The sequence below is a fragment of the Tursiops truncatus genome, chromosome 9 (genome assembly GCF_011762595.2).
Source record: "Tursiops truncatus isolate mTurTru1 chromosome 9, mTurTru1.mat.Y, whole genome shotgun sequence".
In the NCBI taxonomy this organism is placed as follows: domain Eukaryota; kingdom Metazoa; phylum Chordata; class Mammalia; order Artiodactyla; family Delphinidae; genus Tursiops; species Tursiops truncatus.
Window position 1 is genome coordinate 26,778,273 of NC_047042.1, and position 15,414 is coordinate 26,793,686.

A 15,414-nucleotide genomic window follows, 5' to 3' on the forward strand; every position below is an offset into this window, starting at 1 on the left:
CAGTATGGGCATCACTTGGGAATTTGTTAAAAATGCGTTCTTAGGCCCTACCCCTTCCTACTGAATCAGAGACTCTGAGGGCGGGGCCGAGCATCTGTATTTTAACAGGCTCTCTGGGCGATTCTGATGCAAGCTTAAGACTGAAAACTACTGTACTAAGCAATGAGGAAGCAGAAGAAATCAATTAATATTTGTTTAATTTGAGCCTCCCACATTTTTTTTTTTTTTTTTGCGGTACGCAGGCCTCTCACTGTCATGGCCTCTCCCGTTGTGGAGCACAGGCTCCGGACATGCAGGCTCAGCAGCCATGGCTCATGGGCCCAGCCGCTCCACGGCATGTGGGATCTTCCCGGACCGGGGCACGAACCTGTGTCCCCTGCATCGGCAGGCAGACTCTCAACCACTGCGCCAAGAGGGAAGCCCAAGCCTCCCACATTCTTTAGCGGTCATTCTGTTTTTATACTAAAGGGGAGAAATATTTAGGTATGGGAAATTGCATCTGGTTTTACTAATATAGTTTTCCTAATTTTTACGTTATTTTAAAAATTAAGTAAAAATGTCCAATCAATTTGTAATGGCTTTAATATTTACAGAAAAAAATCAGTGTTTGGACATTGTAGTTAATCTTTCTTTATGCTATCACAGTCCCTTGTAGCACTCTTCCTGACTTTTGATTTTAAATTATTTTTCTTTTATTAAACATTTATACATATCCAAATGCATATCCCTCTTTATATGCATTTAAATATATGTTTCTTTTAGCAATTCCAGGTAATGTAAACTTTATGCTGAATATAATAGTCAGGAAATAATTACTGCTTGATTGACAGCAAGAGCCTTGAGGCACATGGGGAATGATGAAAGGAGGTGGCGGGGAGAGGGGGAAGAAGGAGGAGAGAGAGAGAGAGAGAGAAAGAAGGGGTAGGGACAAAGAAGAGAAAGGAGAGGGGAGGGAAAAAGATTTTTCACCCTTAGTTTATATCACTACAAACTTTTAACAAAACTCAGAGTTCTATGTTTATAATATTTTACATTTCACTCAAATTTTTAAAGTCAAAGCTATACATAGGGCATGGCATATATTTTTCGTCATTAAATTTATAGTAGTGAATTCTTTGTTAAAATTTATGTAAAAAATGATTTAGGTCATGACTTATTTCAGGCACCCAAGAATGCACAAGAGCTCAAAGGTTTAGCCGACGTTGTTCTTTCAAAAATATTTTCACAAATTATGGACACTTGGAAAGCATCTAAAGGACATGAATTTTCTATGATAATAAGAGAGCAAAGTGTTATTTACCTGGAAGTTGTAAACACTCCATATACAATTGGATTTTTAGGATCTTTAGAATTCATTAGGAATACATCCTCTGTTTTAAAACAAAATTGGAGAAAGTTGCATTTTTGAAGGTAATGGCAAGGTTTGAATATTCTCTATATGACATCATCAGCTACTTACGCAATTCATCAAAATGAGTGTCAATGCCATTTGGACCTGGCACTGAACAAATGAGACGAGCTTTGAGGAATGTTGTCCATTTATTCACCAGACTTCTGTGGCCCCCGAAGTCATTCTGAAAGGAGAGAATAATGGTTTTAGAAATTGTGCATGCAAATGATAATTTCAAATATCTTATCTTCTCATATCTTGAGACATACAAATCACAATTCCTCATTTTTCAAATTGAGAAATGAATTTTAAATGACTAGATACAAGTAACTATGCTTTCTTATTATATTTTTGGTGAAATCTATTCACTCCAACCTTGTTCAAGGAATGACTTACAATAAATATGCCTTAGCATTAAAAAGTCACTGTACTTTTTCCATTCTCTTACCACTTGGCAATGAACGATATTACTCTTGTGTTTGCTTTGGTTTGCTTTTAGTCTCTCTTTCTTATGTAAGTTTTCCCTAAGATTTTACTTACCCAAGTAGGCTGGTTCACAAAATTAAGCACATTGGCACATAGTAGGCACTTAATGAGTATTTACTGAATGAAAGAATAACTGCATGCCTTATAACTCATACTGAAAATACACCACAAACAAAAGCATGCTAGCATCAAATATTTTTATAAGCTCAGTTGACGCAATGCTGACTTTACAAACAGCATGTTGAAAAAACATTTGCTTAAATCTTAAAGAAAACTCATTCTAGAGCAAAAATTTTGAAAAAGTATCTTCTCACTGAAAATGAAACTTAACTGTAACCTGATGTAGCAATAAACTCTATTATGATGGTATGGATTCACCAGTAACTTATAATCTTATAAAATAATATTTATGTGCATATGTTTAAAGGAAAATAACTTTTTCTTCAAAAATATAACACTGATTTATATTTTGTTTATAAGATTTTATTTAGTATAAAGATTTTTTTAACCCTTGTAAGTACTGCTTTTAAATATGCCTTATATTTTGTGGAGAAAAGATTCTCATATATTGCATATATCATTTGCATGTTTCCAGAGCATTAAAAATTTTAATTTTCCAGTAATTTAATATACTAAAGATAAATAATTAGATGATTGGGATAGGAAAGAGGATATCCCCGCCCCCAAGATAGGGATTTTTAAAATTTCATGATTTTTCTTTTAAAAGAAATAATTTCATTTTAAGACAGTAACTGGATTTGGCCTTGTGATTTTTCTTGAGATGAAAGGTGCTTTAATATATAATAACAGCTTCATTCATATTTCATATATACTGTACTATACAGTATAGAGGGTAAGAATAGTATTGTTATCATATTTTCACACTGATACTAATTAGTCCATAAGTATTTACTGACCAATTTTTTATTCTATATATCTAACATTATAATACATATCACATCTGAATTTGTGCCACACAGTATATTAAAGTTCAGAGCTTCAAAATTATGTGTGTACACATAAGTGTATATAGGATGCTATAATCAAGTCATAAGAACAAGCTTTAACACTTGTCTCTTTTATATTCATACTTGAGTTATTTCCAACAAAAAATATTCATTGAAAACTTACACATTGTAGGAACCTATGCTAGGTCTGAGAATACAAAAATTATATTTTCCCAGGTAATATGAAAAAAAATTATTTCTCCAGAATTTCAAACTAATATTATTTAATGTAATTGTGAAATAACACCTCACAACCTATACCTCTATGTTTGACTATGAAGTTATTCATAAGCAACTATAATACGTTTTCAATCTTTTTTTGGTATTTAAATATTTATAGTGATCAGTCAAGCTTTTTAGCCATATTTTTCATTATATTTGTACAAAGGTGGAAAAGGAAAAAAACTGCAATTGGACAATGATACCCTCCTCATTTTTTTCTTTACCTCACCTTGCATATCTGACCTATTCTAGCATGAGTGGCTTTTCCAGTGTGTTCTCCATCTATCGCATTTTCACGGAAGAAAAAATACACTTTGTCATCTTCAGGGTTGTCACTTTCTGGGATGAGGTGGGCACTAATGAACCTTGGATCTGAGAGACAAATTATAGCATATATATTAATTCACAGTTGGGTAAATAAGACCATTCATTACAGTCCATTTTCAATTTTCTCTTAACCCCTATGTGACATATTTCAAGACTTAATCTCTCTTTAGTTCACTCTTTTTCAGTAGATGTGAACTGTTCTTTACGTATTTTAAAGTATGTTACAAATCACCTTATGTCTCAAACATTATTTTAGGAGTAGATGCAGAAATCCTCCGTGTGACCATATAGTGCAGATGCATCACTGGATATTAAAACATTTTGCAAAGTGTAAGGGCTATCAAATATTACTTATTGTCATCACTACTGTTATTCTTTCTTTCAAGCATAAAATAATTTAAATCAAACTACCAATTGGTCTATTCCACTTTCGAGCAAAAACTAGGTGTGAGGGGAGAGATGAGATTCATATAAAACAAAAGAAATTTTCTCAAGTTGTACCCCATCTCATTAAATGGCATTGTCATTTACGAGGTACTCAAGCCCCAAACCGTGGAGTTACCCTTGAGTTCTCTGAGTCTCCACACACCAGTGTGTACCCGATATGTCACTTCAGACATATCTAAACCCTCCTATATCTTTTCAAATCACTCACAATAAAATGCAAACTCCTTCCAGTGACCAGAAGTCATTTACCATCTGGTCCCTGCTACCCCACATGACTTTTCTTCTTCCTACCCTTCCCTTCCCTAACTTACTCTTAGCCAGACATACCAAACCCCTTCCTGGTTCTCAAACAGGTCAAGCACTCTCAGCACCGCCTCAGATTTTTCCTCACTGTGTAACTCTCTGCCCTCATATATTCTAAAGACAGGATTCTTATTTTTACTCAGGTCTTTGTTCAAAATATTACGTTATTAAAGACATCTTTGTTGACTACCCTAATTTAAAGTGCTGAAAGCCTTACTCCTACTCACATGCATTACTTTTCTTCCTAACATTATGAAACACCTGCTATGCTACATCTCCCTGTTGCTTTCTTCTCTCTTTAATCTTCATTTGCTTATTGTCTGTCTCCCTCTCCATCTCAATGAATATCAGTTCGAGGAGAACAAGAACTTGGCGTGTTTTGTTTGATGCTATGATCCTAGAGCTTAAAATACTGAGGGCATTCAATGAATATCTGTGCAAGAAGACAAGGAAAGAGAAAAGGAAAAAACAAGACTGCCTAGATTATGCAGAAGGTGTATCTGTGATGTCTAGAGTCCCACTTCAAAACATACTTCTGTAAGTACCTGGCTTGATATGGCTGTGGGCTCATATAAACTATTTAACAAACTATAATTGCTTCACAGCTTTAACAATGTAACATACTAAGAAGCTGAGTTTGTTTTATTGAAAGCACTTAGGATTGTTGCAGGTATTTAAGTTCTCACAATAACCTACTTTTGCTCCCATGTTGTATTATGTTATCAAGTTAACTATGAAATATACACACCTAGGTCAGCACCATACTTAAGATACCAGGAAAGGGATCAGAATATTGAAACCAGCTTTATCCATCTTATTTAGTCCTAACCTTTTCACCTGTGAATAATCATGTTGTCATGTGCACTACACTTGTAACTTTCCTTTAGCATTTGCTCTGGGACCATGTACTTAGTATATTTCACAGGGCTACACTCCACTATCTTTTTCAGGCACATTATACAGACCCTGTAAGTAATGTGAAACATATGAAATATTACCTATTCATATTTAAAGTTCAGTATGCCAGTGGAATAAGGGAAGGAGAATAAAACCTCAAAATTTGGAATCAGGACTAGAATTTTTAATAATACATTACTTCAACTTTAATAAACGTTGCAAAGGTGGTTTTTCTTCATAAATTTCTACTTAATCATATTCATAAACATATTTGTATACATGTTTTTGTCTCCTGAAGAATGGTGAGTGGATTAATGTGACAAGAGTACGAATTATGTTACAAACCCAATAATTACCACCCCACTGATGAAGTCAGATTTCTAGCTTCAGAAATTCAGCATGTGCATGTATGTGTGCATGTATGTGTGCATGCATGTGCATGCAGATGTATAATACAGACCTACACATGATAGAACTCAGTTCAATCACTTATGACTTTTGTGACATTTTAGCAAGACTCTTACCTCTCAGATCTCAGTTGCCTAATATTCAAACTGGGCTTATTTCATGTTAAGTTCAATTCACCTTGTGTCATAAACAGTTCACATACAAATAAGTATTTTAAACTTAAATAGTACATGTGAAACAACTTTGTAAAATATTAACAAATGTACTATGTTGTTATGATGATGATACTAAAAGGAAGCCTCAATCACATGTTAAGTTCTCATTATAAGATCTCATTATAATACAGCTGCAGAATTAAAGTGAAAAATCATACTTTCTTCTGCTTTAATGATGAAAAAATGGAGAAGTCGGTTTAATACTACCTCCCATATTAAGGAAGTTGTTCATATAAACACTTGAATAACTTAAAGGATTTCAAGTAATTAAATCCAACTACCTTTTATTTGATCACAAATACATGCAAGGCACTAAGTATAAAACAAAATGAATAATATATATCCCTTGTTTTCAGAAAGCTACAATCTAGCAAAAGTGATGTTAGAAACATACAAATGAGAACAAAGCAAACAATATTTTATACTTATAGATATTCTCTTAAGTTAGTATTTGGGCATGAAAAAAGGAGTTATCAAGCATCATGCTTCCATCTCTAAAATATGTAAAGATAATTATCATCTTACAAATGTGGACTCTAGTAGGAAATAATTCAAACAAGTTATCACGTACATTAATTGTTTAAAGGGTCTTCAAGTCTAGTCTCTCCTTTAGTATCTGATATTACAGGCACAGAGGATTTGGTAGGTGAATTAACAGTTTGACATAGCTTCAGATTACAGACAAAAAATACCATTAGGCATAGAAAACAAAAGCCAAATATATCAAAATAGTAAAAGAGATTATCTAAGAAAAACAATGTTAATTGTCTTCAAGAAATTTAGGTTATATCTTATACTTGAAAAAACATTCACTCTAATTTCAAAATAAATTAGGTCTTTAGTTGATCTCTTTCAAAAATTTAAAAGAAGCCATTCTTCTAATATTTCAAATTTAGAAAATCTTTTTTTTTTTTTGGCCAAAATCTCTACTCACTGTTCATTTTCTACTTATGCTCCAAAGTTTGCCTCTCCCTTCCTTGCCCCTCTTATTCTCTCAGTCTATTCCCCTCCCCTCTGGTGAATTCCCCTCTTTATCACATGAACATTCTAACCAGTCATTCTAATTGTCTTCCCTATCATCTTAGAACCTCTTGGCTTCCTAAACCTCCACTTACCTGCCTTTGAAATCCCAAAACTTTTTTTTCCTTTGCCCCCATACCTAAGCCAGGATGAAGAAAACCATATAATCGTAGTAAATGGATTTGCTCTAAATTCAAGTTATTTATCCTAAACAAGAATTCTAGTGTTGCTAAGTAATTGTTTTATTTACTTGTAGTGGCTCACCTTAGACTTATTACCAGCTACTGTTTAAAATCATTCTCATTGTCTTCAGAACAACTAATGTGCCATCTCTCAATCTACCCACCAAAGATGGACTTTCTAATTTGTTATATGGCTGAGACCAAGGCCATTCAGTAAGAACTCCCTCCTTTTGCTTCCTTCACACCCCCCACAATTGTTCTTTGCTTCCTTTCTGTGGAAGAATTATTTCCCTTCCATAATATACATAAGGCCTCTCTCTATTTGCTCTCAATCTAATAATCTACAGAATGTTGCTCCACTGAGCAATCTCTATTCTGCATGTAATCACTTACATTTATATTTTCATTTATCAAATATCTCCTAATCACTTACTCTATGCCCTGAATTGTGGAAGATTAGGGGATATTGTGATGAAATGTTTTCTGCCTACATGGTGCTTACTATCTGTGAGGGAATACCAACAGTTAAACAGAGCAATTATCAAATTGCACATAACAAAAATGAGTTTGGAACGAATGCAGTGAGAAATAGAAGGGACAACTGATCTTGCTTTGAAGGAATTAGGGAAAGTTTTTCTCAGAAGATATGACATGTAATTCAAGACCTGAAGAATAAGAGTTTCCCAGGTAGAAGCAACACAGGTGCAAGGTCACAGAAACAACAGAGAGTGTTGTGCAACAGGAGAGAGAGCTGGTCAGAGAGGATGACAGAAAGTTAAGCAGAGGCCAGCATAAGAAGGAAGTTTATTGTTCAGGAGTTTATTGTCCTAACGGCTAAAAGGGAAACCAATGAAGTATTTTAAACCTAGTAATGACATTACCAGGTTTCTATTCTAAGAAGATCACTGGCTGCTGTAGGAAAAAAAATATATACTGAGGCAAGAATGAAGGCAGGAAGATTACTTAGAAGACTGGTGAGAAATGATGGTGATGTGGACTTGTATGATAGAGGAGACATACGCAGAGATTATGGGAAAGTAGAACCAATGGATTATGTTCACTGATAAGATGCTGAATGTGAGAAGTAGTAAGAAAAATCATGGTAAAATTAAAGGAAAGACCGCTTTAAACAACTGGTGGGATAGGAATCATTTAGCATGAAGTAACACTTGAGGAAGACTAGATACGAGACGTGGAAGGAAGACTAGCTCAGTTTAGTGCATCTTTAGAGGCAGATGCTTGTGAAGTTATCCCTTAGACCAGGAAATACAAGACCTTAGAGAAGCAGGAACCAAGATGGCAGAGTAGAAGGACGTGCTCTCACTCCCTCTTGCAAGAACACCAGAATCACAACTAACTGCTGGACAATCATCGATAGGAAGACACTGGAACTCACCAAAAAAGATACCCCACAACCAAAGACAAAAGAGAAGCCCCTGTGAGGGGTGCAATCACAGTAAAATCAAATCCCATAACTGGTGGGTGGGTGACTCATAGACTGGAGAACACTTACCACAGAAGTCCACTCACGGGAGTGAAGGTTCTGAGTCCCACGTCAGGCTTCCCAACCTGGGGATCCGGCAAGGGGAGGAGGAATTCCTAGAGAATCAGACTTTGAAGTCTAGTGGGATTTGATTGCAGGACTTCAACAGGACTGGGGAAAATAGAGACTCCACTCTTGGAGGGCACACACAAAGTAGTGTGTGCATCGGGACCCAGGGGAAGGAGCAGTGACCCCATAGGAGACTGAACCAGACCTATCTGCTAGTGTTAGAGGGTCTCCTGGAGAGGCAGGGGGCAGCTGTGGCTCACCGTGGGGACAAGGACACTTGTAGCACAAGTTCTGGGAAGCACTCCTTGGCATGAGCCCTCCCAGAGTCCGCCATTAGCCCCATAAAGAGCCAGGTAGCCTCCAGTGTTGGGTCACCTCAGGCCAAACAACCAACAGGGAGGGAACCCAGCCCCACCCACCAGCAGTCAGGGAGATTAAAGTTTTACTGAGCTCTGCCCACCAGAGCAACAGTCAGCTCTACCCACCACCAGTCCCTCCCAGCAGGAAACTTGCCCAAGCCTCATGAGGTTATCTAAGTCTCATGAACCAGAGGGCAGACAGCAGAAGCAAGGAGACTACAATCCTGCAGCCTATGGAACAAACACCACATTCACAGAAAGACAGACAAGATGAAAAGGCAGAGGCCTATGCACCAGATGAAGGAACAAGACAAAACCCCAGAAAAACAACTAAATGAAGTGGAGATAGGGAACCTTCCAGAAAACAGAATTCAGAATAATGATAGTGAAGATGATCCAGGACCTCGGAAAAAGAATGGAGGCAAAGATTGAGAAGATGCAAGAAATGTTTAACAAAGACCTAGAAAAATTAAAGGACAAACAAACAGAGATGAATAATACAATAACTGAAATGAAAAATAAACTAGAAGGAATCAATAGCAGAATAACTGAGGCAGAAGAATGGGTAAGTGACCTGGAAGACAGAATGGTGGAATTCGCTGCTGTGGAACAGAATAAAGAAAAAGAATGAAAAGAAATGAAGACAGCCTAAGAGACCTCTGGGACAACATTAAATGCAACAACATTTGCATTATAGGCCTCTCAGAAGGAAAAGAGAGAGAGAAAGGACCCGAGAAAATATTTGAAGAGATTATAGTCGAAAACTTGCCTAACATGGGAAAGGATATAGCCACCCAAGTCCAGGAAGCGCAGAGAGTTCAATACAGGATAAACCCAAGGAGAAACACACCGAGACACATAGTAATCAAATTGGCAAAAATTAAAGACAAAGAAAAATTATTGAAAGCAGCAAGGGAAAAACAAATAACAAATAACATACAAATAACATCCAAGGGAACTCCCATAAGGTTAACAGCTGATTTCTCAGCAGAAACTCTACAATCCAGAAAGGAGTGGCATGATATACTTAAAGTGATGAAAAGGAAGAACCTAGAGTAATCAAGATTACTCTACCCGGCAAGGATCTCATTCAGATTCCACAGAGCAACCAAAAGCTTTACAGACAAGCAAAAGTGAAGAGAATTCAGCATCACCAAACCAGCTCTACAACAAATGCTAAAGGAACTTCTCTAAGTGGGAAACAGAAGAGAAGAAAAAGACGCACAGGGCTTCCCTGGTGGCGCAGTGGTTGAGAGTCCGCCTGCTGATGCAGGGGACATGGGTTTGTGCCCTGGTCCGGGAAGATCCCACATGCCGTGCAGCGGCTGGGCCCGTGAGCCATGGCTGCTGAGCCTGTGCGTCCAGAGCCTGTGCTCCGCAACGGGAGAGGTCACAACAGTTAGAGGCCCAAGTACTGCAAAAAAAAAAAAAAAAAAAAAAAGAAGCACTAAAACAAACCCAAAACAATGAAGAAAATGGTAATAGGAACATACATATCGATAATTACCTTAAATGTGAATGGATTAAATGCTCCAACCAAAAGACACGGGCATGCTGAATGGATACAAAAACAAGACTCACCTATATGCTGTCTACAAGAGACCCACTTCAGATCTAGGGACACATTCAGACTGAAAGTGAGGGGATGGAAAAAGATATTCCATGCAAATGGAAATCAAAAGAAAGCTGGAATAGTAATTCTCATATCAGATAATACAGACTTTAAAATAAAGAATGTTACAAAAGACAAGGAAGGACGCTACATAATGATCAAGGGATCAATCCAAGAAGAAGATATAACAATTGTAAATATTTATGCACCCAACATAGGAGCACCTCAATACATAAGGCAATTGCTAAGAGCTATAAAAGAGGAAATAAGACAGTACACAGTAATAGTGGGGAACTTTAACACCTCACTTAACACCAATGGACAGATCATCCAAAATGAAAAAAAATAAGGAAATGGAAGCTTTAAATGACACAATAGACCAGGTAGATTTAATTGATACTTAAAGGACGTTCCATCCAAAAACAGCAGATTACACTTTCTTCTCAAGCGCACACAGAATATTCTCCAGGATAGTTCATATGTTGGGTCACAAATCAAGCCACAGTAAATTTAAGAAAATTGAAATAATATCAAGCATCTTTTCTGAACACAACGCTATGAGATTAGAAATAAATTACAGGGGAAAAAATGTAAAAAACACAAACACATGGAGGCTAAACAATACGTTACTAAATAACCAAGAGACCGCTGAAGACATCAAAGAGGAAATCAAAAGATATCTGGAGACAAATGACAGTGAAAACACGATGATCCAAAACCTATGGGAGGCAGCAAAAGCAGTTCAAGAGGGAAGTTTATAGCTATACAAGCCTACCTCAAGAAACAAGAAAAATCTCAAACAATCTAACCTTACACCTAAAGGAACTAGAGGAAGAAAAACAAACAAAACCCAAAGTTAGTGGAAGGAAAAAAATCATAAAGATCAGAGCAGAAATAAATGAAATAGAAACAAAGAAAACAATAGCAAAGATCAATAAAACTAAAAGTTGGTTCTCTGAGAAGATAAACAAAATTGATAAACCATTAGTCAGACTCATCAAGAAAAAGAGGGAGAGGACTCAAATCAATAAAATTAGAAATGAAAAAGGAGAAGTTACAACAGACATTGCAGAAATACAAAGCATCCTAAGAGACTACTACAAGCAACTCTATGCCAATAAAATGGACAACCTGGAAGAAATGGACAAGTTCTTAGAAAGGTATAACCTTCCAAGACTGAAACAGGAAGACGTAGAAAATATGAACAGATCAATCACAAGTACTGCAATGGAAATTGTGATTAAAAATCTTCCAAAAAAAAATCTTCCAACAAACAAATTCCAGGACCAGATGGCTTCACAGGTGAATTCTATCAAACATTCAGAGAAGAGCTAACACCCATCCTTCTCAAGCTCTTCCAAAAAATTGCGGAGGAAGGAACACTCCCAAACTCATTCTATGAGGCCACCATCACCCTGATACCCAAACCAGACAAAGATACCACAAAAAAAGAAAATTACAGACCAATATCACTGATGAATATAGATGCAAAAATCCTCAACAAAATACTAGCAAACAGAATCCAACAACACATTAAAAGGATTATACACCATGATCAAGTGGGATTTATCCCAGGGATGCAAGGATTCTTCAATATACGTAAATCAATCAATGTGATAAACCATATTAACAAATGGAAGAATAAAAAGCATATGATCATCTCAATAGATGCAGAAAAAGCTTTTGACAAAATTCAACACCCATTTATGATAAAAACTCTCCAGAAAGTGGGCATAGAGGGAACCTACCTCAACATAATAAAGGCTATATACGACAAAACCCCAGCAAACATCATTCTCAATGGTGGAAAACTGAAATCATTTCCTCTAAGACCAGGAACACAAGGATATCCACTCTCATCACTATTATTCAACATAGTTTTGGGAGTGGTAGCCATGGCAATCAGAGACGAACAAGAAATAAGAGGAATGCAAATTGGAAAAGAAGAAGTAAAACTGTCACTCTTTGCAGATGACATGATACTATACACAGAGAATCCTAAAGATGCCACCAGAAAACTATTAGAGCTAATCAATGAATTTGGTAAAGTTTCAGGATACAAAATTAATGCACAGAAATCTCTTGCATTCCTATATACTAATGATGAACAATCTGAAAGAGAAATTAAGGAAACACTCCCATTTACCACTGCAACAAAAATAAGAAAATACCTAGGAATAAACCTACCTAAGGAGACAAAAGATCTGTATGCAGAAAACTATAAGACACTGATGAAAGAAATTAAGGATGATACCAATAGATGGGGAGATATACCATGTTCTTGCATTGGAAGAATCAATATTGTGAAAATGACTCTACTACCCGAAGCAATCTACAGATTCAATGCAATCCCTATCAAATTACCAATGGCATTTTTTACAGAAGTAGAACAAAAAAATCTTAAAATTTGTATGGAGACACAAAAGACCCCGAATAGCCAAAGCAATCTTGAGAAAGAAAAACGGAGCTGGAGGAATCAGGCTCCCTGACTTCAGACTGTACTAGAAAGCTACAGTAATCAAGACAATGTGGTATTGGCACAAAAACAGAAACATAAGTCCATGGAACAAGAGAGAAAGCCCAGAGATAAACCTATGCACCTATGGTCAACTAATGTATGAAGAAGGAGGCAAGGATATACAATGGAGAAAAGAGAGTCTCTTCAATAAGTGGTGCTGGGAAAACTGGACAGCTACATGTAAAAGAATGAAATAAGAACACTCCCTAACACCATACACAAAAGTAAACTGAAGATGGATTAGAGACCTAAATGTAAGACAGGACACTATAAAACTCTTGGAGGAAAACATAGGAAGAACACTCTTTGACATAAATCACAGCAAGATCTTTTTTGACCAACCTCCTAGAGTAATGGAAATAAAAACAAAAATAAACAAATGGGACCTAATGAAACTTCAAAGCTTTTGCACAGCAAAGGAAACCATAAACAAGATGAAAAGACAACCCTCGGAATGGGAGGAAAGACAACACTCAGAATGGGATTGCAAAGGAATCAATGGACAAAGGATTAATCTCCAAAATATATAAAGAGCTCATGCAGCTCAATATTAAAAAAACAAACAACCCAATCCAAAAATGGGCAGAAGACCTAAATAGACATTTCTCCAAAGAAGACATACAGATGGCCAAGAAGCACATGAAAAGCTCTCAACATCACTAATTTTTAGAGAAATGCAAATCAAAACTACAATGAGGTATCACCTCACACCAGTCAGAATGGGCGCCATCAGAAAATCTACAAACAATAAATGCTGGAGAGGGTGTGGAGAGAAGGGAACCCTCTTGCACTGTTGGTGGGAATGTAAATTGGTACAGCCACTATGGAGAACAGTATGGAGGTTTCTTAAAAAAGTAAAACAGAATTACCATATGACCCAGCAATCCCACTACTGGGCACATACCCAGAAAAAACCATAATTCAAAAAGACACATGTACCCCAACGTTCATTGCAGCACTATTTACAATAGCCAGGTCATGGAAGCAACCTAAATGCCCATCGACAGACAAATGGATAAAGAAAATGTGGTATATATACCCAATGGAATATTACTCAGCCATAAAAAGGAACAAAATTGGGTCATTTGTTGAGACATGGATGGATCTAGAGACTGTCATACAAAGTAAGTCAGAAAGAGAAAAACAAATATCGTATATTAATGCATATATGTGGAACCTAGAAAAAGGGTACAGATAAACCGGTTTGCAGGGTAGAAATTGAGACACAGATGTAGAGAACAAACGTATGGACACCAAGGGGGGATAGCGGTGTGGGGGTGGGGGGGTGGAGGGATGAATTGGGAAATTGGGATTGACATGTATATACTGATGTGTATAAAATTGATAATTGACTAAAAAGGACCTGCTGTATAAAAAAAAGTAAATAAAATGCAAAAATTAAAAAAAAAAGAGCTTAGAAAAGAGGCCTATAGTTGAAGCTATTTAAAAGTAAAGTCAATGGGGTGATTAGGAGGGTATAGAATAAAAAGATAAAAGAGGATAGAATGGAGCCCTGAGAAAAGTGATGAAAAGCAGGAAGCAATCTAGCAACTGGGGAGCTGTAAAATTAAGGGAAGAAGGCAATCTTTTGTTGAATTTTCAATATTTTAAGTCTTTTTATCCTGAGAAAGAAAAAGAAAACCAGAAAACTTCCACTGACACTCCATGGAATCTATTGTGGTTTCTTGCACCCATTAAGCCATAGCACTTCTTGCGAGAGTACATATACCCCCTGCCCCAGTTACCACTTGCTTCTCAACTCTTTGCTGTCTATAGATTTTGGAAACTTTCACCATTGGTAGTGTTCTTAATGAGAAACAACAGAAACCACCAAATCAGCAAATTGGTACTCATCCTCCTTTGGTTGTCTTTAGCCATTGACACAATGAAATATTCAGATCTTGCCCCCAATTTTTACTGCTTCTCTGGTTTGTGGCTTTTTTGTCTCTGAGCCTGAATTGTTAATAATCAAATCTTCATAATTTCCTTTAGGACTCTCTTTTCCTAAATCCCTAAATATAGACACTCCTTAAATTTTGCGGGGGCACTTTTATTTCTTTCTACTCCTATAAATAAAGTCATCTCCTAGTATTGCTTCCATTATTTTACTATTCTTAATTTTCTTTATTTTTAAAGTTTTTTTCTTTGGGGATTTATTCACTTATAATGGTTGAATATCACCAAACTACATAAAACTTTCTTTTCTTCCTATATCCAATTCTGCACTTCAAAATTTTGGCAAAATTTTCTACTTAGATATATCACTGCAACTTTAATTCGTCATGCCTAGCAAAGAACTTGTCAACTTTTCCTTAAAAACTGTTTCTGCTCTTACCGTTCCACTTTGGTTAATGTCAAGAGCAGCACCTAGATATAAAATGTGTTTTTACCTTACACTGCCCCCATCTCCTGCAGGACTTCTGTTCTCTACTCTAAATTTATTATCAAACTTATACCTGCTATTGTTTT

The 15,414-nt window shown here is 36.4% G+C and overlaps 1 protein-coding gene across 1 annotated transcript in view; it reads right to left on the reverse strand.

The window, feature by feature from the left end:
• Window positions 1-15,414, reverse strand: part of SEMA3A (semaphorin 3A) — a 329,851-nt gene that overhangs the window by 47,992 nt on the left and 266,445 nt on the right. Inside the window, exons 9-11 of the mRNA XM_033862942.2 lie at window positions 3,335-3,477; window positions 1,460-1,574; window positions 1,301-1,370 (exon numbers count right to left, since the gene is read on the reverse strand). Of these exons, the coding sequence (XP_033718833.1) occupies window positions 1,301-1,370; window positions 1,460-1,574; window positions 3,335-3,477 (328 nt within the window). The remainder of the gene's footprint in view (window positions 1-1,300; window positions 1,371-1,459; window positions 1,575-3,334; window positions 3,478-15,414) is intronic.